Source organism: Schistocerca cancellata, chromosome 9 (assembly GCF_023864275.1).
Source record: "Schistocerca cancellata isolate TAMUIC-IGC-003103 chromosome 9, iqSchCanc2.1, whole genome shotgun sequence".
In the NCBI taxonomy this organism is placed as follows: Eukaryota; Metazoa; Arthropoda; class Insecta; order Orthoptera; family Acrididae; genus Schistocerca; species Schistocerca cancellata.
Window position 1 is genome coordinate 395,861,966 of NC_064634.1, and position 23,130 is coordinate 395,885,095.

Here is a 23,130-nt window from a genome sequence, read left to right on the forward strand (position 1 = left end):
TTGACCGCCCAGATGAACGAATGGGCTACCATAGTTCTCCTCAACGACCGTTCAGTGAACATTGCTGCGTCTGGTACTCTGTAGAGAGGGGCAGACTCGTTCATCCTTGAGAACTAGTTCACTGGTGATCGCTGTTTTTTGGGAACCGTTCATTTTTACTCGTTCGCCGTTCATTTGTGCTTGGTATACGTTTCTTATGAAAAATTGAAAATTAGTATCATAGGTGTCTGAAGATGGAAGGTGCCAAGAGGGGGAACTTGTCTCCGCCCTGGAGTACAGAATTTTTATTCATAACAGAATTCTAACACACCTGTAATTTTCGTGATTCTGCAAAACCTCTCGTTTAGCCAACTGCAGCGTTATATGGCTGATCGCAGTGAAATAATATAAATTGGCGTACGCAAAACCGGCACCGAGTGCAGACTGCTCGCAAGTTACGCAGGATTTGTTGACCGCTACGACCAGAATACATAAACACGCAATAATTAGGCAGTGAAGAAATAACAAATAAGCTAATGCAAACAACAACTTCGAAACAACAGATGACGATTGGTAGGCGACAATGAGCAGTCCAGTACTCGGGGCCAATTTTTCGTGTACCACCCTGTACCACTGGAATAATATTGTAGAAGTTATCATATTCTCTTTACAAAATGTGACACTGGACACTCGATTATGGAACGCGGACTTCATTCGGTTGTAAGTTGGTCTGCCTTCCATAACAATGAACATGCTCTTTTAACATGGCTCAAAAAAAGACGGAAAATGCCCACTCGTGTGTGCCGTGCCGACATCCTTTGCGTATGTAATAAAAAAAATCTTGCATTTTTACAAGTATTTCTTCTGCTATTTATCGAAATAGTGAAGTGTGATATGCCGTTTTGTTACCTGAAAAGATGTATGTATTACATACCACGTAATTTTATGTAATTTACGTGATTTTAAAATACTTATTAATTACCGGTCATGGACGGTGAATAGAATACGAAAAGAACTAGAAGTTCAGAGTTCAAAAAAGGTATGGAACAGATCTAGAATGGGCGTGCACAGCGAACGAAGCGAACAACTCTATACTGAACAAACTATGAGCAGTCGGCAGTGGAACTGCAACGAGTGGCCACGCGAAGAAGGAAGAGTCCGGCCGAGCGAGACCGAGACAGATGGGGACGGGACCGAGGCTGGAACGAGACCGGCCGACGTGCCGTTGCGGGAACGAGACCGACCGTTTACCGTTCCCGGGAACTATAAGTAGAAAGCCACGACCGAAGTGAACTATGAAAGACCGTTCCTTAGAATTCGTTCATCACTCGTTCCGTTCATTTTGATGAACCGTTCCTTAGTTCGCGAACCACCCAGCTCTAGTACTCTGTATCAGCCGCCTGGTTCGTGCACCCACGCTGACTGCTGCTCATCGGCAGCGAAAGCTGGAATTCGCACGCTAATACCGCAAATGGACGTCCAATGATGATACGTGGCCTTTTCGATGAATCACGTTTTACACTCCATCGCACACATGGCCGTTGGTGTGTACAGCATGAAACGTCTGAAAACAAACACTCTGCAACAATCGTCGGAATGGTCCAGGCTGGATGAGTTAGCATCATAGTATTCTCAGGATGATCTAGTCATTCTGGAGGGCGCAGTGGATCCGTACATGTACGCATCTATGCTTGGGAAACATGTTCACTCCTACATGCAGTTTCTACATCTACATCTACATGGATACTCTGCAAATCACATTTAAGTGCCTGGCAGAGGGTTCATCGAACCATCTTCACAATTCTCTATTATTCCAGTCTCATATAGCGCGCGGAAAGAATGAACACCTATATCTTTCCGTACGAGCTCTGACTTCCCTTATTTTATCGTGGTGATCGTTCCTCCCTAAGTAGGTCGGTGTCAGCAAAATATTTTCGCATTCGAAGGAGAAAGTTGGTGATTGGAATTTCGTGAGAAGATTCCATCGCAACGAAAAACGCCTTTCTTTTAACGATTTCCAGCCTAAATCCTGTATCATTTCTGTGACACTCTCTCCTATATTTCGCGATAATACAAAAAGTGCTGCCTTTCTTTGAACTTTTTCGATGTACTCCGTCAGTCCTATCTGGTAAGGACCCCACACCGCGGGGCAGTATTCTAAAAGAGGACGGCCAAGCGTAGTGTAGGCAGTCTCCTTAGTAGGTCTGTTACATTTTCTAAGTGTCCTGCCAATAAAACGCAGTCTTTGGTTAGCCTTCCCCACAACATTTTCTATGTTTTCCTTCCAGTTTAGGTTGTTCGTAATTATAATACCTACGTATTTAGTTGAATTTACGGCTTTTAGATTAGACTGATTTATCGTGTAACCGAAGTTTAACGAGTTTCTTTTAGCACTCATGTGAATGATCTCACCTTTTCGTTATTCAGGGTCAACTGCCACTTTTTCACCATTCAGATATATTTTCTAAATCGTTTAGCAGTTTGTTTTGATCTTCTGATGACTTTATTAGTCGATAAACGACAGCATCATCTGCAAACAACCGAAGACGGCTGCTCAGATTGGTTCCCAAACCGTTTATATAGATAAGGAACAGCAAAGGGCCTATACCACTACCTTAGGGAACGCCAGAAATCACTTCTGTTTTACACGATGACTTTCCGTCGATTACTACGAACTGTGATCTCTAACAGGAAATCACAAATCCAGTCACATAACTGAGACGATATTCCATAAGCACGCAACTTCAATACGAGCCGCTTGTGTGGCACAGTGTCAAAAGCCTTCCGGAAATCCAGAAATACGGATCTATCTGAAAACCCTTGTCAATAGCACTCAACACTTCATGTCAATAAAGAACTAGTTGTGTTTCACAGGAACGATGTTTTCTAAATCCAAGTTGATTGTGTGTCAACACACAGTTTTCTTAGAGGTAATTCATGGTGTTCGAACACCATATATGTTCAAAAGCCTGCTACATATCGACGTTAACGATATGGGCCTGTAATTTAGTGGGTTACTCCTACTACCTTTCTTGAATACTGGTGTGACCTGTGCAACTTTCCAGTCTTTGGGTACGGATCATTCGTCGAGCCAACGGTTGTATATGATTGTTAAGTATGGAGCTAATACATCAGCATACTCTGAAAGGAACCTAATTGGTATACAGTCTGGACCAGAAGACTTGATTTATTAAGTGAGTTAAGTTGCTTCACTACTCCGAGGATATTTACTTCTACGTTACTCATGTTGGTAGCTGTTCTTGATTCGAATTCTGGAATATTTACTTCGTCTTCTTTTGTGATGGCATTTCGGAAGACTGTGTTTAGTAACTCTGCTTTGGTATTACTGTCTTCGATAATATCTCCATTGCTATCGCGCAGAGAAGACATTGATTGTTTCTTGTCGCTAACATACTTCACATACGACCAGAATTTCTTTGGATTTTCTGCCAGGTTTCGAGACAACGTTTCGTTGTGGAAACTGTTTAGGCATCTCGCATTGAAGTCCGCGCTAAATTTCGAGCATCTGTAAAATATCATCAATCTTGGTGATTTTGCGTCTATTTAAATTTGGCATGTTTGTTTCCTTGTATCTGCAACAGTGTTCTAACCCGTTTTGTGTACCAAGGAGGATCAGCTCCGTCGTTTGTTAATTTATTTGGTATAAATCTCTCAATTGCTGCCGATGTCTTTGAATTTAAGCCACATCTGGTCTACACTTATATTATTAATTTTGAATGAGTGGAGATTGTCTCTCAGGAAGGCGCCAAGTGAATTTTTATTTCCTTTTTTGAATAGGTATATTTTTCGCTTATTTTTCGGGGATTTGGAGATTACAGTATTCAATCTCGCTACGACAACCCGGTGTTCACTAATCCCTGAATCGGTTTTGATGCTCGTTATTAACTCAGGATTATTTGTTGCTAAGAGGTCAAGTGTGTTTTCACAACCGTTTGCTATTCGCGTGGGCTCATGAACTAGCTGCTCGAAATAATTTTCAGAGAATGCGTTTAGCACAATTTCGGATGATATTTTATGCGTACCTCGCGAATTAAACATGTATTTACGCCAACGTATCGAGGGTAAATTAAAGTCACTACCAACTATTGTCGTATGAGTCGGGTACGTGTTTGAAATCAAACTCAAGTTTTCTTTGCACCTTTCAGCAACGGTATCATCTGAATTGGGAGGTCGGTAAAAGGGTCCAATTATTATTTTATTCCGGTTGCCAACAATGACCTCTGCACATACTAACTGACCGGATGCATCTACTTCCATTTCGCGACAAGTTAAACTGTTCTTCGCAAAAATTTTTGGCTGAGCTTATGTCCGGCTTTAGCCAGCTTTCAGTGCCTATAACGATTTGACAACCAGTGCTTTCTGTTAGCGCTTGGAGCTCTGGTACTTTCCCAACACAGCTACGACAATTTTCAACTGTTATACCAATGGTTCCTTTATCTACGTTCTTCCAGTGTTCAGCCTGCTCCCTTTGTGACTGAAGCCCTTCTCGTGTTTTCCTGAGACCCCCTAACCAAAAAAAAAAAAAAAAAACGCCCAGTCCACGCCACACAGCCCCTGCTACCTGTGTAACCACCTCCTGCGTATAGTGGACACCTGACCTATTCAGCGGAACCCGAAACCCAACCAACCTTTGGCGCAAGTCGAGGAATCTGCAGCCTACACTGTCGCAGAACCGTCTGAACCTCTGATTCAGACCCCCCACTCCGCTCTGTACCAGAGGTCCGCAATCAGTCCTGTTGACTATGCTGCAAATGATCAGCCATAGTTTCATCTTGCAAGCAAGACTGGCAGCCTTTACCACTTCTGTTAGCCGCTCTAAACCAGAGAGAATCTCTTCTGATCCAAAGTGACACACATCATTGGTACCGACGTGAGCCACCACGTGCAGTTGGCTGCACCTTGTGCTCTTCATGGCATCCGAGAGGACCGTTTCCACATCTGGAATGATTCCATCCGGTGTGAATACGGTCCACATTAGATTTCTTACCCGCCTTGTCGGCCAAGTCCCTAAGAGGCCCCGTAATGCGCCTAACGTTGGAGCTCTCAACTACCAATAATCCCACCCTCTGCGTTTGCCCGGACCTTGCAGGCTGAGTGGTTACCTCTGAAACAGGACAGGCGACAGCATCTGGCTCAGCGACAGTGTCAGCCACAGACGTCACCTGGAACCAGTTTGTCAGACAAACTGGGGTGGTCCTTACGTTCGGCTTCCTGGGAAGTCTTTCAGCGCCTGCTTCGCCCCGGGGCGACCTCCCACTCGACCACAGGTGAGGGATCAACCTCAGTGCGAGCAGTAACTGGGTTGGCCACTGGTGAGGACCGATCGGAGAGCTCTGACGTGCTGGACGTCCGTTGGATCCCCACGGCAGGCCCACAACAGTGGTGCCCGTCCACTGCAGCCTCAAACTGTATAAGCGGAGCCATCACAGCCTGAAGCTGAAAGCGAAGTGCCACCAACTCGGCTCGCACCAGCACACAACAATCGCAGTCCCTGTCCATACTTAAGACCGTGGAAACTATGCAGCTAAACGGACTATCAGCACGTGCTGTGCAATTCTACTGTAGAACCTGCCGAAAACGCACGAACTGTGTCTAGTAATACACATATATTCAAAAAACCAACTACCGAAGCACTCAGGTGAAACTAAATAATTTGCCCCTGATAAGGAACTTGTAATATGTCACAAAATCGGTTTACTTTCTGGCGCAAACGAAAACGCGAGAACTGTGGCTATTAGTTTGTTTTTCCTCGGTACGATGCCATCTACCAGCAAGACAATGCAACGTGTCACACCGCTCCCAGTCTTCGCAGTCAATGTGTGTGGTTTGAAGAGCACCAGAGAGTTTGCTGTACACTCCCGGCCGTCAAACACCTCCAATTTAAACCCAATCGAGCATCTGTGGGACCAACTCGATCCGTCGTATGGGCCATGGATTTTCAACTGGGAAACCTAATCGTAACACAGCTGGCATGGTACTGGAAACCTCACTGGCTCTCTTCCTGCATGTCTCACACTGCACTTAAAAACATGGTCACTCAGGCTTTTGACAGGTGGTCACATGAATGTGGCTCGATAGTGTGTGAACTGCTTCATTAATGAAATCTGACAATATCACATTAATAATTTAAACACTTCTCACATTTTATTTATAGGAATATGTATTATGTAAAACTCTCTTAATTTATGCAAATAAGTACTTAATGAGTAAGCTGAAAACATCTCCACTATGTAAACAGGAGCACAGTGAAGTAATTTTTTCTACTCCCGTATCAGAGTTGGGCAGGAAATGCTGAGGACGATATGGTCGATTAATCTGTAAACTGAAGACGAGCAATGGTCTCGGTGGGGGAAGTGGCTTTTGCCAGAGGAAAGACAGAACTGTTGTACAGGATGACTGTCTGGCAGTACAAGGCAGTGGTCAGAGGTTTACGTAGCTCCTGTACATATATGCATTTTTATTAATAACTAAGATCCATATACTATATATTGTTAACACATTTTTTGGAAAATAAACGCTCTCCAGGAATGTCTGCACACTACGTCATAAGTGATTTACAAGTCGCACTGCGGAAGGTCGGTATAACTGTGAAACGGCGTGTAGTTGCTTCTTGTCGTGATGGGCTTGAAACGGTGGGGACCCACCTACTTGGTCTTCGTTTTGCGGACGCACTGGCATCCACCGCGTCCCCAGAGCATAATGTATCCCTTAATGCCTCTCTACTGGGGTGAGTCAACAACTTTGTAATGATATAGAAATTTATTGTGAGAACTTACTAAATCGGTAGATGTGTGTGTCATTCTGTAGCAAACAACCTCAAGTTTCACAGAAAAGTGTTAAGTACCATTTTGGCTCGATGTGATGCGGCAAACACCCACCGGTAATCAATTTCTTTTCACACTCGTTGCAGCATGTCGGATGTAACATGAACAACGGCAGCGTACATTCGATTTCTCAGGTCGGCTAAATTGTTTGGTGGGGAGGAACGGCCTTTAATGAAACCCAGAGAAAGAAATCCAGTGGCGTCAAGTATGTGGAGCGAGGTGGCCATGTGATTAGCCCTTCACGGCCAATCCACCGACCTGGGAAGCGATTATCGAGAAAACCTCGAACTTCCCAGAGGAAATAAGGTGGTGCACCGTCTTGCTGGTTGTAAACCCTCCCATCTCGGTCTCGGTCATCTGCGTCGACCTGTGGAATTAAAAAGTTTTCTAGCATATCGAAATACACCAAAACACACAGGAAGCGCACTCTGTAATGTTATGAGACCCTCACTGCCCTTTTCTTAACTTATTTGTGCCTAATTTTATTCTGAGAAGCTCAGTAATGTATGTAAATACCAAGTGAAGCGCAGTTGCACAGCAAGAAACTATTTAGCGCGCAATCCCTGCAACGATATTAGTTGTGAATATTTAAGTATGTACTCAAAAAAAAAACCTGATTTATTAAAAGAAAAAGAGGACAGTTAATCTGTATCTTTTGGAAAGAGGACGTGTTGTTAGGCCGTCGTAATGAAAATTGCTATTGTAGTGATAAAACTGAGTAATGTATGTGTAAGAGTTGCCAAACATTTATGTATACAAATTTTCTGGAAGTGAAGGATAGAAATATCTTGTTTTTGGTAAAGGAGGTGAACTTCATTGTCGTCACCAGATATCAATCGACAGAATTGTAAATGTACAAAGTTCACTAAAAATACAGGAAAGGAAATGCATTCTCTATAGTTTTCATTCAATACGTAACAACCTCTCATAATTTCTTAATTACAGTAATTGGATTATAATTTTGTACAGTAGTATGGTGCTGAACTCCACTGACCAATTTTGATGTAGCAGGACGTGTAGTTTGAAGGAAGTTTGTGTGCCAAGCAATCGCCTTTTCTCACGAAAAGCAGAACATGTCCTACCAACCGATCCCATCTTCTAGTCAAGTTGTGCCACAAATTCGTCTTCTCCTCAATTTTATTTAGTACCTCCTCATTAGTTACGTGATCTACCCATCTAACCTTCAGCATTCTTCTGTAGCACCACATTTGAAAGCTTCTATTCTCTTCTTGTCTAAACTATTTATCGTCCATGGTTGACTTCCATACATGGCTACTCGATGCAAATACTTTCAGAAAAGACTTCCTGGCACTCAAACCTATACTTGATGTTAACAAATTTCTCTTCTTCAGAAACGCTTTCCTTGCTATTGCCAGTCTAAATTTTATTTCTACTTCGACTATCATCAGTTATTTTGCTACCCAAGTAGCAAAACTCGTCTACTAATTTAAGTGTCTCATTTCCTAATCTAATTCCCTCATCGTCACCTGATTTAATTCGCCTTTCAAGACACTGTCCATTCCGTTCAACTGCTCTTCCAGGTCTCTGACAGAATTGCAGTGTCATCGGCAAACTTCAAAGTTTTTATTTCTTCTCCATGGGTTTTAATTCCTACTCCATTTTTCTTTTGTTTCCTTTACTGTTTACTGAATACACAGATTGAATAACATCAGGGGTAGGCTACCACCCTGTGTCACTCCCTTCCCAACCACTGCTTCCCATTCATGCCCTTCGACTGTTATAACTGCCATCTGGTTTCTGTATAAATTGTAAATAGCATTTCGCTCCCTGTATTTGACCCCTGCCACGTAGGTTTGCCTTTTCTTAATCTATCTTATAAGAAAAGTCGTAGGGCCAGTATTGCCTCGTGTGTTCCAACATTTCTATGGAATCCAAACTGATCTTCCCCGAGGTCGACTACTACCAGTTTTTCCATTCGTCTGTAAGGAATTCGCATTAGTATTCTGCAACCGTAACGTATTTGAGACGTTTGAATGCCTTTTTGCCTGCTTCATTTACTGCATTTTTATATTTCCTTTCATCAATTAAACTCAATATCCCTTCTGTTACCCAAGAATTTCTACTTGCCCTCATCTTTTTACCTACTTGATCCTCTGCTGCCTTCGCTATTTCATCTCTCAAAGGTACCCGTTCTTCTTCTATTGTATTTCTTTCCCCCATTCTTGTCAATCGTTCCCCAGTGCTCTCTCTGAAACTCTCTACAACCTCTGGGTCTTTCAATTTATCCAGGTCAGATTTCCTTAAATTCCCATCTTCTTGCAGCTTATTCAATTTTAATCTACAGTTCATAACCAATGGATTGTGGTCAGAGTCCACATCTGCCCCTGGAAATGTCTTACAATTTAAAACCTGGTTCCTGAATCTCTGTCTTACCATTATATAATCTATCTGATACCTTATAGTATCTCCAGGTTCAAAATGGTTCAAATGGCTCTGAGCACTATGGGACTCAACTGCTGTGGTCATAAAGCCCCTAGAACTTAGAACTACTTAAACCTAACTAACCTAAGGACATCACACACATCCATGCCCGAGGCAGGATTCGAACCTGCGACCGTAGCGGTCGTGCGGTTCCAGACTGTAGCGTCTTTAACCGCTCGGCCACTTCGGCCGGCGTATCTCCAGGCTTCTTCCATGTGTACAACCTTCTTTCATAATTCTTGAACCAAGTGTTAGCTATGATTATGTTCTGTGCAAAATTCTACCAGGCAGCTTCCTCTTTCATTCCTTATCCCCATTCCATATTCACCTACTACCTTTGCTTCTCTTCCTTTTCCTACTATCGAATTCCAGTCACCAATGACTATTAAATTTTCGTCTCCCTTCACTATCTGAATAATTTCTTTTATCTCATCATGTTGTTGTTGTTATGGTCTTCAGTCCTGAGACTGGTTTGATGCAGCTGTCCATGCTACTCTATCCTGTGCAAGCTTCTTCATCTCCCAGTACCTACCGCAACCTATATCCTTCTGAATCTGCTTAGTGTATTCATCTCTTGGTCTCCCTCTACGATTTTTACCACGCTGCCCTCCAATACTAAATTGGTGATCCCTTGATGCCTCAGAATATGTCCTACCAACCGATCCCTTCTTCTAGTCAAGTTGTGCCACAAACTTCTCTTCTCCCTAATCCTATTCAATACTTCCTCATTAGTTATGTGATCTACCCATCTAATCTTCAGCATTCTTCTGTAGCACCACATTACATTTCATCAATCTCTTCGTCATCTGCAGAGATAGTTGGCATATAAACTTGTAGTACTGTGGTAGGCATGGGCTTCGTGTCTATCTTAACTACAATAATGCGTTCACTATGCTCGTTATAGTAGCTTATCCGCACTTCTATTTTTTTTAATTCATTATTGAACCTACTCCTGCATTACCCTTATTTGATTTTGTATTTATAACCCTGTATTCACATGACCAGAAGTCTTGTTCCTCCTGCCAGCGAACATCACTAATTCCCACTATATCTAACTTTAACCTATCCATTTCCCTTTTTAAATTTTCTAACCTACCTGCCCGATTAAGGGATCTGACATTCCACGCTCCGATCCGTAGAACGCCAGTTTTCTTTCTCCTGATAATGACGTCCTCCTGAGTAGTCCCCGCCCGGAGATCCGAATGGGGGACTATTTTACCTCCGGAATATTTTACCCAAGAGGAGCCATCATCATTTAACTGTATAGTGAAGCTGCAGCATGTCCTCGGGAAAAATTACGGCTGTAGTATCCCCTTGCTTTCAGCCGTTCGCAGTACCAGCACAGCAAGGCCGCTTTAGTTAGTGCTACAAGGCCAGATCAGTCAATCATACAGACTGTTGCCCCTGCAACTACTGAAAAGGCTGCTGCCTCTCTTCAGGAACCACACGTTTGTTTGGCCTCTCAACAGATATCCATCCGTTGTGGTCGCACGTACGGTGCAGCTATCTGTATCACTGAGACCCGCAATCTGTTAGTTACAAACCCAAAAATTGTTTTAATTCACCTTATATGTCATGAACAGTCGTGATTTCCATATCACAGTTCGACATGAACGAAATTAGGTTAAGCCGGCCGGAGTGGCCGAGCGGTTAAAGGCGCTACAGTCTGGAGCCGCACGACCGCTACGGTCGCAGGTTCGAATCCTGCCTCGGGCATGGATGTGTGTGATGTCCTTAGGTTAGTTAGGTTTAAGTAGTTCTAAGTTCTAGGGGACTTATGACCACAGCAGTTGAGTCCCATAGTGCTCAGAACCATTTGAACCATTTTTGAAATTAGGTTATAAATATCAGTAGCGAAATGGAATCTAGTGGGAGACAGGGTTTGAATTCTTTCTCTCTCCTTTTTTTTTTTTTTTTTTTTAATCGAGTGGGATGACGCAATTGCAAAATACTGGGTTCGTAATCGGGAGGACGGCGGTTCGATCTCCGTCCGGCCAACGAGATTTAGATTTTCCGTGATTGTTTCATCAACAGACATTTCTCGGTTTTACCAAGTCTAAATTCCGAATTTCTTCAAACCAATTATTATATGTGATGGACAGCTTTACTCTACTAGTTTTCATGGCTGCAGATGAAGTTTTTTTTGAGTTGCACGCCACTCATTAACCAAAGTTCAGCTAGGATTGAAAACGAAATATAGACGGAACCGATGATTTTGTTTTTGTTGTTAGAGGAATAATTTTGAATAGTAATATCTTGTAACACAATACCTGAGGTAAAATTAAAATGTTTTAATTATGAACTTTATTAACAAGTCAAAAAACTCATTCTAGGTTTGTAATGTGAATTAGTTTATCATTCAAGCATGTCTGAGTTCTTCTAAAGTCAGTACAGAAGAAAATGTATAACAGCCACAATTCCGTAATCACGAATGGGAATTTATATTTTCAGGTACTCATAACCAAGTAGTAACAATGGCAAACAAAATCTCGCGAACTAAATTCGTCGAAATAGTGTAGTGCCTGCCTCTAATTCTGCTGGAGGACTTTTCAGTCCGACAAAATTAATGACATTACAGAAACAAAGCAGAAGTCCCTATGGCTTAGGTTTTCTGACTATAGTGAAAGGTTTGTGGTTACATCATTAACTAAACATCAAACGAGTGATAACGAAGGAACAGTTAATTTACGATTTCATTAACAGTTCCGTAAGTCTTGCCGCCCTGGGAAATTATGTTTTTACCGTATGCTTTTGCACGTCATTTTTCCACTGTGCGATAACCTGAAGTATATAAAAAATTCTCGCAGGACACGCTTCTAGCCGTTGCTACTGGAATGCAGTTCTCGTATGCTGTAGGCGTTGATAGCACGACGCATAATATTTGAAACCGGGACCTCTTCGCACCATCGTTATTATTAACTTGAAGCATGACAGCGTGAGAAACTCGACGAAGTAATGAAATAAGAAAAAAGAACTCAAAACTGAATATTCAGGATTGATCGACGAAATACGCAAGTCCAAGTATAGATCTCAACAAATCTTTTTAATTCAAAATATCATTTTAAGGAAACATAACGTTCGACCGAATTTCAGACCAACTAAGAAAATGGGCCAAGCACTTCGTTTCGTTAAGGATAAACGTCCCGTCTCTGCCTGCTAGTGGTGTATACAAGATTCCGTATAGGGGCTACACTGGAATTACAAAGAGAAGTGTGAATACAGAGTTGAAGGAACATAAAAGTCTTAGCCGACTAGGGAAAACAGACAAGTCAGCCGCAGCGGAACATGCTCTTCAGTCGGGTGATGTAGTGAAATTTTCGGGAACTATGACGTACTATTATCCACGGCTATACAGAGAAGCCATCGAAAGATACAAACTTGGGGATAATTTTAACAGAAAAGAAGCTATGAAACTCAGTGATATATGGACCGTGGCACTACAGCATAGAAGAGAAGTTTTTATCTTTGACGTTATATTTTATCCGTGACAAGGTTTATCTCTGCTATCACGTGAAATCTAGACCATGGAAAGTGTTCCATGGTATTTAGGCCGTTCTTTGACGTCCGACTTGTCAGTCGGCAAGACTCAGCACAACCAGGAGCACTTCCGAAGATGTCCAACGTAGCTTTGGACGAAACGTCAGGGATAGAAGAGTTCCGTGGACCACGGACATACAACCCAGAAGAATTCTCGGCAGCATTTCGCTTTGATGGAAATGACAAAATCACAGCTACATGACTTATTCTCACGCACGCATTTACCCACAATAGTGCAGTGACAAACGGACTACGAGAACAGACAAACAATAACGAAGGTTGCGGAGGTCGAAGGTATCTCAGAGGTAGCGACGATCGAGTGATCCTGACTTTTCCAGTAAATTCAATTTTCCTGAGTATCCTCTATTTTCCAGATCGTTGTAAACGTGCAAGTAGGGCATGGCTGGTTTCGTTCCACCGAACTTCTGCTTTGTCTCCAGTGACCTCGTCCACGTTCAGACGATTAACCTTAATCTTTCTCTTCCTTATTACCTGCTATGGATCAGACTAGACGCAGCCAGCTCCTCAGTCGAAATGAGCAGAGCACACGGCCCAACATTTCGCACCGCGCGTGGACGGAAATAGGCACCCAAAAGCGGGCGGAATTGTAAGTCGTCTTCACGACTCTGGTCCCGCGAACGCTACCTCTCGTACGTGACTCGAGTAGCGCACGGCGCGGCGCGGCGCGGCAGTAGCCGATCGACATCGGTTCGCTGGCCGAACCCGTCCGAGCTCGGTGGCCACGTCAGAGCCGCCACGGATGTCGCTGCCGGCGCTCGGGTGGCTCCGGCCACGTTCGGACGCGAGCCGCACAGTCATCGGCCAGTAGTTTCTAGTAACCCGCGCCGCAGCGATGGCAACGTGCACGCGATGGAGCGACGACACGGTGATGCGCTTCGTCAACCTCTACTGCAGGCACGAGTGCCTCTGGAACACAGAGCTCGACGTCTACAACGACAAGCCGTCCCGTCTGACCGCGCTCGAGGCCATCGTTGCCGCAATGGGCATACCGGAATTCGGTGTTTCCGACGCAAAGTACAAGATTAACAACCTGCGTTCGTCGTACTTGCAGGAGCTTAAGAAAATCAAAACGTGCGCGCATCGTGGCGAACGTTACGTACCGACCGTCGTCTGGTTCCGCAAGATCGACTCGTTCCTGCGGCCCCACGTAAAGCAACGCTCGCAGGTCGCGTACCGGCACGTGAGTCATTCGCTGTCTGCTATTTGATGCTTTCGGCTCGCTGTTGTCATAATTTCTCGTTCTGTCGTGGCAGGCTTCGTACAGTCTCGGTGAAAGATGGCTTCCATTAGTCTTTATACATCGATACGTCCCATGTTTGACCGTATCTACATTTTTTTCCTTCGCAAACCTTAACGATTTGAAACAAACTATTACCCGTTCAGTTTGCCATTGACGTTTTGGGTGGGTGCGGTGCGAACTGTTGACGCGTGCTGTTATTGGTTGTTTCGGATGAGGCACGAACGTTATAATTGCGTTCAGTGTTCATGTAACACGGTTCGTGATCTGTACTTCGTACAAGTGCAGCAGATAAAACAAATGTACACTCTGCTAATACATTCTTGTTCAGACAATGAACAATAATTATAAAAAACTGTTGTTTTACGCTCGAACAATGCAGCTGTGCGTGCGTTTAGGAGACAACGGTACATTCGCTTTTAATATATTCTACAGAAAAACATAGTAAATGAAAAAAAAATTGTTGCCTTACGGTCTAATAACTGAAGCGAAGGCGTAATACATTTACTATTAACACTTTCTTCTGCAGACAATCTTGTGAAATTAAAATTGTTGTTTTTGGATCTAATAATTTGCGGAAGATAAAAATACGTTCGCTGTTTCTATATTAGTCTACTGGAAACAGTAAGAAATTAAAATTAAATATAAATTTTGGTGTACGATCTAATAATTAGCAAAGAGAAGTCCCAACTGTTGGGGAGGATCGACTTTTGAAACCTTATACCCGATGGCGTAGGTTAGGATCTCAGGTATCACATCCCGGAGCGATTCACCCTAGTTTGTAAGAAATGGACAAAAAAAGTCTGAGAACACGTTTGCTTACGGTGCAAGAGATTGTGGGTTCATATTTTGCCAGATGCTGTAACTTTTTTTTTTAATTTTTCAAATATTTATCGAAATGACTTTGATCATTATATTATTAAATCTTGTAGTAAAAAAATACATTTTTGACCGCTTAGGATGTCCAATGGTAAAAGATTATTCTACATTCATTTTTTAATCACTACATGAACATTTTCAAACTTTAGATATTATGATGGGCCAATAAAAATAATTAAAACCACATATGCAAAGATTCCAAAAGAAAAAATGGCTCTGAGCAGTATGGGACTTAACATCTGAGGTCACAGTCCCCTAGAAGCTAGGACTACTGATAACTAACCGAAGGACATCACACACATCCATGCCCCAGGCAGGATGGCCGTGCGGTTCTAGGCGCTACAGTCTGGAACCGCGTGACCGCTACGTTCGCAGGTTCGAATCCTGCCTCGGGCATGGATGTGTGTGATGTCCTTAGGTTAGTTAGGTTTAAGTAGTTCTAAGTTCTAGGGGACTGATGACCTCAGAAGTTAAGTCCCATAGTGCTCAGAGCCATTTTGAACCCAGGCAGGATTAGAACCTGCGACCGTAGTAGCATGGTTCTGGACTGAAGCGCCTAGAACCGCTCGGTCACAGCGGCCGGCTCGAAAAGAAAACACCTGGCTCTTCTGCACACAATTCTGCCCCATCTGCTGACTCGGTAGATCTGTTCCTGACGTCCGAAGCAGCTGTCTCTGCGTTGTCCGATATATCCTCAGAACCACGCGACGAAATTTCACTGTTCAGATGGTGTTTAATAATTACGCTCGCAAAGGCTTCGTTCACGTCCGCCTGCTTAGCTGGGTGGTAACGTGCTTGCCGCTCATGCACTGGGCCCGGGTTCGATTCCCGGTCGGGTTGGGATTGGAGATTTTCTCCGCTTGTGTACTGGGTGTTGTGTTGTTCTCATCGTCATTTCATCCTCATCATCCGCCGTAAGTCGCCGAATGACAGAAGACGTGCACTTGGCAGCCGAATCCGAATGGGACCTCCCGGCCAACAGTGCCATACGATCATTTAATTTATCCAGCTCCGTCCATCAGTGTGCCAGTATTCGTCCATAATAGTTTTCACCTTATCAAACGCCGTCTGCCAGTCGTCTTTCGTAATGCTCTGTATTGCAGCAGTATTCTTTATTTTGTTTAAGTTCGGAAAGGTTCATTTTTACGCGCACATGGTACGTCACTATGCTACCGACATTTACTAACACTGTAGTGTGTACGTACCGATGTTTCACCAGTATACACGACGGGTTCCTTCGCTTCTTTGTCGTTTTCTCTCAAAGTGTGCACACCATGCTACAATGCCCTCCCTCTTAACCATAAATGTTCGCCAATTTTTACTTTTTTTTAACGAAACCCAATATCCAGAAAGTGGTTCGTTTCCCTGTGAATGTACCTTGAATGTCTGAATATGAACTTGTATCAGTTCAGTTTTAATACGACTCAATGAGTAGAAGGTAAATTACGTTTAAACTATAGCCGGACACGGTGGCCGAGCGGTTCTAGGCGCTTCAGTCCGGAACCGCGCGACTGCTACGGTCGCAGGTTCGAATCCTGCCTCGGGCATGGATGTGTGTGATGTCCTTAGGTTAGTTAGGTTTAAGTAGTTCTAAGTTCTAGGGGACTGATGACTTCAGATGTTAAGTCCCATAGTGCTCAGAGCCATTTTTCTAAAACTATATACTAAAAATCTTCCTACGTATCCCGTGTCATAAGTTATGTCTCCTAACTCGTTGGGAAGTCGGATTTGTACGTGAACCCGTTGGCATTATTCATCGGTAAGTGGTTTATTAAGTAATACTAGACATAGGCGTCTGCAGAAGTTTTTCCAGATGGAGAGGATGGGGGAGGGGCAAGAACCTACAGATTACTTGAGCAGTTGATATATTCCAGAGAACTGATGGTTATCTACTCCATATTTGTTATAGATGTATTACTTTGATACTTAAAAGGTAAGCATAGCCCCTGATTACTCTCAAAGTAAACCGTTAATTGTATTGTTAAAATGATTACGAATGTGACATTTTTTTAAGTTGGCAATCTAAAATTATCCACTTTTTGGTTTTATTTGACAAATTTCCAACAAAATTATCAATAAAGTGGGAAATAAAGCGGCAAAATATATAGAAAAGTTATTTTCATTCATATTTCAATAATGTTTATTGATACTGAATGTCGAAACTCTGAAGTAGGAAATAGTCTGAAGTGAGAATACTGTTGCTTATAAACAAAAATAACCAGTCAGAAAGAGCCTTTGACTGACGGAGAAATAGATTCCACAACACTTCGGAAATGCCTCATAGCCAACTTAACAACAGTACTTAGAAGAAGGCAATAAAGGAAGTAGGCATAGAACGCAAGAGCGGCTTTTTTTCCGCCTTCTTTTGATCCGCGGTACAGCACCTTGTTCATTGTTATGGAAAGCAATTCGTCTTAGAAACGAATGAAGCCAGTGTTCATAATCGAATGTCTGGTGTCAAATTTTCTAAGGAGAAGACGGTAATTGCTATAGTATTATCTCACTGCGATCAGCCACATAACTGGTCAAACGAGAGTTTTCGCGGAATCACGGAAATTACTTCAAGGATATGAGAATTCAGTGATAAAAACTCTGTACTCCTTCGGGGGGGGGGGGGGGGGAGGGGGAGGTGTCAAGAGCCATCTCTTACGACCCCCCACCCGCGCCCTGCGGACGCCTGTGCACTGGATGCACATTCACCATGCAACTACAATACATCTGTTCGAATACTGCAGCTGCAGCAAGTGAAAACATTACGTCAAAGTCACGAAGACGGCGAACTTGTGTCGATCTGTATCGAGCAAAGTGATACTGTTGCGGGGAGAGACCGTACCATCTATTGTTTGTACGAAGTCTTGTAGTTTTATTGTTTTAGTTAAAAGAAATTGTCTCAAAAACTTCACTTTGAGAACAGTAGCCCGTAAAAAATGTTTGTAATTTTTTTCATAAGTTTTATAAATCGATTCTTGTGAAAAAGTTGTGTGATGGAAAAGTTGCGGGGTGTGGGGGGTGGCTATATGGTTGAAGAGATGCGTTGCGCCAACTAACAATAGAAATTAAACAATGGGTACCAAGATTGTTCCATGGTTTAATTTATAATTTTTACTTTGCATGGAAAGAGCTGTTATGACTTGAAGTCAATTAAAACAACTAGATAGGTTTAACCTGTCTGTAATCTACGTTTTCTAACGACAGACCATACTTAAGTTAAAATTTCCAGAAAGCAAGTATTTGAGGACGTCTGCGACCACGTTGGCCCTAATGTTTTTATGCGTGGTCACCACAAAAATTGTTTTTCTGTATTTCTAACCTCTGGTGGCGATGTGGGCTACTTTTCGTCATGAGATTTGGTTGCACGTAGACGCCTGGTATACTTCTTTATTTCTTGCGACGCTTGCTCCTTATCAAACTCTTCGTAAATTCCTACCATATCGTCATCAGAAGCTACAGGCACAAACTTTGTTTCTACAATTTGGTGATTTAACATCGATGCCCAGTATCTCGTCACGTTTAATCATTGCTTCACATCAGTACCACAATATAAGCCTTTATCAAGATTCTTCATTGTCACAAAATTCTCGGAATATCATATAGCAACGGAATCTTGCATGATACAAACTTTATTACGGAAATCAACGCCGCGCCGATTTAGGAACACACACACACACACACACACACACACACACACACACACACACACACACACGGAAATCTACAAATAGAACACTGTACACAAAACACAGCACAGTTACTGAACACGTGGAAAAATACGTAACCAAACTTTTATCTTTTTTGCAGATATGTGCATGCACTAATACGTAATCATTCTTTTATCTTTTTTTGCAGATCTGTATATGCAGTAATACTCTCTAGCACATGGCATGCACGACTTCGAAAAGAAATTAGCTGTTGTGTAGTTAACAACACTGTACACCAACTCTCGCCTTCAGAAAAACTTTAGAGTGACCACACATTCTCGACTAGAATCTTTTCAAATAACCAGCCATAACTGCATCTTCTTTGTAATTTTGAGGATGCTTAAATAGTCAGTCAGATATGGATAAAATTTCAGAGTGGTGCCGGGATTGGCAGATTGCCAAAAATGTAAAATTGTACACCTCGCAGAACGGAATAGCGTAGTACACTATAATATCAGTGGGTCATAGTTGGAATCGGTCAACTCGTACATATACCTGGGTGGAAGCCCCTCCGCACATGGAGCGACTCGAAAGCAACTGGTTGCCGACGTGAGTGGGTAACGGGTCGCCAGCGACGCACTTCCTGTGTAATTAAATAGGGCCCCGCAGACGCCGCGACTGCAGAGCGACTTGCCAGCCAATCGCGTCCAACGCATTGCCAACCAGTTGCGCACGCACACTTCAAGGAGGAAGATGTCCTCGTCTGGGAGCGAAGTACTAGCGCGCGAGGCGCTTCTCCTAACATGGTGGTTTGGGGAGAAAAAATCTTGGCTTTATGGTATTTGCTTGACTTTGTGCATTTTTTTTAAATAAAGGAAAGATTAAAGAATTGTAAGAGGAATAGTGAGAGAAGTAGAAAGCGAACGGCCTATATGGCTGGCCGGTGGTTTCAGCGTGTCTCCGCTACATATTATGGTCCTTCTTGTACTGGGCTATCAAGGCGTCCGTTACTGAACTAGGCTGAGGCGGCCCGTATATTCGTTTCATTTCTTCCATGGCAAATATGTCGTCGGGGTGCATCTTTCTCCTACCAGACCGGAACTCTTCCCTCACCCAACTATCGATGATGTAAATGCGAACTCGTACGATGGATGCTTCTTCTGATTTAAGATTGAATGATTCATTGCCCGGATATGCAGTAGTTAAATCTTATCCACATCGTACACACCACCAATTGCGAGGAAACGTAATTATGAGTCTTCTCGCACGTTGTTGGCTCGTTGCTATGGAGTTGTTGAACCTGTATGAAGCGAGATCCACAGATACTGTTTGATCACGTCTGAGTGAATCTACGCCATAATGTTAAAAAAATGTTCAAAAGTTCTCTTTTCAATTAATGAAATAGGTATTCTGATATTCAGACTAAATCGTCCCAGCTGAACAGTCGTTGGTTAACTGTAATTGATTAAATCACTTAATAATGTAGTCCACGCTTGTTATTTCACTTGGAACGAACAGTTTGTTGTTCCTTGGCCACTAAATACTTTATAACTTTCGCACCACACGCCCACGCAGTTGGTTGGTAAAGTCAGTTCTATTAAAATTAAGTTTCTTGACAATTACGACAGCTTTACTCCTCAGCGTAATGGTATTATCTTCGTCAAGTCGTGTAGTTGTGTCCTACTCGAGACTAATTGAGTGTAGTCCTTTGATGTACTATCCACTCTTCTTTTAGTTCAAACTATTTGAAAGTCAAGTCCAATATTCACTAGTTTCGTCAATAAAGTTCAATTCACCCGTTATGCACGGTTAAACGCGTCTATCAGTTCCTGTCTCTGCTTAGAAAATCAGTTTCCGAAGTTCCTGAATACGCAAGAAACACTTCTGAACGCAAAACAATCTCGTCGCGTTCCGTGCTCTCAATAACTAAGACAAGAATTGTTCTCGCACGTCTTTACAGGCCGAGAACCAGCAAGCGACTTCTTCTGTGAAAGAGTATTGTAGGCGCATTGTGAAAGAGTATTGTAGGCGCATTGGATTTCTTCGTTGCGCTTACAACTCTCTTCCACATAAAAGTTATCTCTGATTAACATCACCTTGGACTTAGCTTTGAAGATATTAATTGCAATTATCACTTGGATATTTGTCCATTAATTAAATCTGAGGTTTCTTCCTCCTCTTTTCATAACAAAAACTCTCAGTGATGTATAATGTTTTTGTTATTGAAACTTCTTGGTGTTAGCTTATCGGCAAAGAAGTCGTATTTGCCAAGATAACTCTTCCCTACTTCATATTATGATATTCCGTCTTAATTGACTTTAAGGGGGTCGTTGGGGTGTTATAACACTTCGTATTTGCATTCAGAGGCCGAGGTCGATGTGCAATGAAAGACCTAACAGAGTTCCAGAGAGGGCAGATTGTGGAAGCCCGGTTAGCTGGGGCATCAGTAACCAAGACAGTCAACTTACTAAATATTACAAGAACAACTATCTCAACAGTTGCGACAGCCTACACAAAACATTGTAAAACATCATCGTGTAAACGTAATAGTGGGCGCAAATTAAAACTAAATGATAGATATCGTCACACGCTGAAAGAATTTTATCAAAACACAAAACTATGGCGGCTAAAGTGACTGCAGAGCTCAATAGCCATATTCGAGACCCCGTATCTATCGACACTGTTTGCCGAGAACTGCATAAAGCAAATATTTATGGACGTTCTTCTATACCGAAAACATTAGTGACGTCAACCAACGCAAAAAGCGTAAAACATACTGCCAGGAGCATAAATCCTGGACGGCTGGCCAGTGGAAACACGTCATACGGTCCGACGAGTCAACGTTTTCATTATTTCCAACATCGGGCCGGGTTTATGTCTGGCCAATGCCATAAGAAGCCTACAATCCTGATTGCTTGATTCCAAAGGTTAAGCGTGGAGGTGGAAGTGTGATAGTGTAGGCAGCCATATCATGGTATTCTGCTGGTCCCATCATTACTCCTAAAAGCCGTGTTACAGCCAAGGATTGTGTGAACATTTTAGGCGACCAAATGCACGCCATGATTCAAATGTTGTTCCCCAACATGATGCCCTATTTCAGGAGGATAATGCACCCATTCACACAGCCAGGACAGTAGAATCGTGGTATGAGGAGCATTCAGCGTCTTCCCTGGCCAGCACAGTCCCGGACTTGAACATTAATGCACCCTCATGATCCGTATTGTAGCGCAGACTACGGAGCAAACTTCGGCCTCCCTCGTCAGTACAGAAGTTCGGAGAGATTCTGATCGAAGAGCAGCAAAACATTCCACTAGAAACTATACAATCATTATATGCCAGTATTCCAAGAAGAATCGCAGCTGTATTACGGGCAAATGGGGATGCAACCCCTTATTAGTAAACCATTCCTAAGTAAGTACAGGTGTTCATATTATTTTGCCTATTCCCTGTGTATTGTGAAGAAATGACCTCTGTGGTGAAAGTCTTTCTTGTATCGCCTCTGAGTGCAGTTCATTGATCATTTCTGTGACGCGCACGGTGACCAAACACACTGTTGCCGCTCATCTTCGAATCTTTTTCATTAATCTACGGTCTCCACCTGAGATTAACTTATTGTTCATGCTTCATTTATTACTTTGAAAGCTGCTTGGCTATTTGAAATAACTGAATAAAATACAGTCGCAAGATTGAAGTTACTCATTGGTTCCTCTGAAATAACCATCGCTTCATTAACCCTGAACTCACTAGGTGATTTTTCTGTTACGTATACTACAAAATGTGGTCTCTGTGTCCCATATCTTTAAACTGAGATATAGGGGATAAGTCGTTTGAAAATTTTCATTTAAGTCATATAACATTTATTTTTACAGTGGTTTCAGTGTTGTTTAAATACTTGTCGTTGATATTATTGCACTAAATAATGCCTACAGAATTGTACTTTTTATCACACCACACACTTTCGTGCGCCTTTTTAAACAGTATACATAAACAGAGAACTGAACTCTACATCTAAAAAATAATATTATCTCTGTAGCTCGTAAGTTTTCACATACAACTTACAGATAAAAGATTGCACTCGATAGGACAAAAAGAAAATCTGCAAAACTGACATTCACTGCTGTGGTCAACATTTTCCTTTATCACCACTAAGAACACGTTTGATATTATAATTGTGATTACCGGCTGTTGTAAAATCGTCGTCTCTTTCGCCTACTTCGTGATGTGTAGCACTGACATGTTCCTCTATTCACCGGCTAACAACTTCATGCAACATAGGATCGTTAAAACTGACACATTCCTGCTAACACATTTTGTATAAAAGTACGAAAACAGGAACGTAGTTCACGAGGCGCGGTATGGGAGACCCCCAACCCGTATCAATAACACGTTTCAACAACAAAAGAGAAGGAGATAATGAAACTGACAAAGATTTAAGGGTTAATAGAAAAAGTTTCCAAGGAAATGCGTTGTGTCGAGGAGCATCGGTTCGATTCTGCTTGTTGGGCCGAACAGCATTATGGTGACTGTATTATGATTCCAGATCTAGAAGACA

At 42.5% G+C, this 23,130-nt stretch overlaps 1 protein-coding gene across 4 annotated transcripts in view; it reads left to right on the plus strand.

Annotated features, from left to right (window-relative positions):
- LOC126100822 (protein bric-a-brac 1-like) overlaps window positions 1-23,130 on the plus strand; it is a 485,405-nt gene that overhangs the window by 90,401 nt on the left and 371,874 nt on the right. The window contains exon 1 of one of the 4 annotated variants that reach the window (XM_049911456.1): window positions 13,657-14,004. The exons of 2 other annotated variants lie outside the window; for them this stretch is intronic. In XM_049911456.1, the coding sequence (XP_049767413.1) occupies window positions 13,657-14,004 (348 nt within the window). Of the gene's footprint in view, window positions 1-13,656; window positions 14,005-23,130 lie in introns of those variants that run through there. One more of the 4 variants, XM_049911457.1, reaches the window with a different exon arrangement.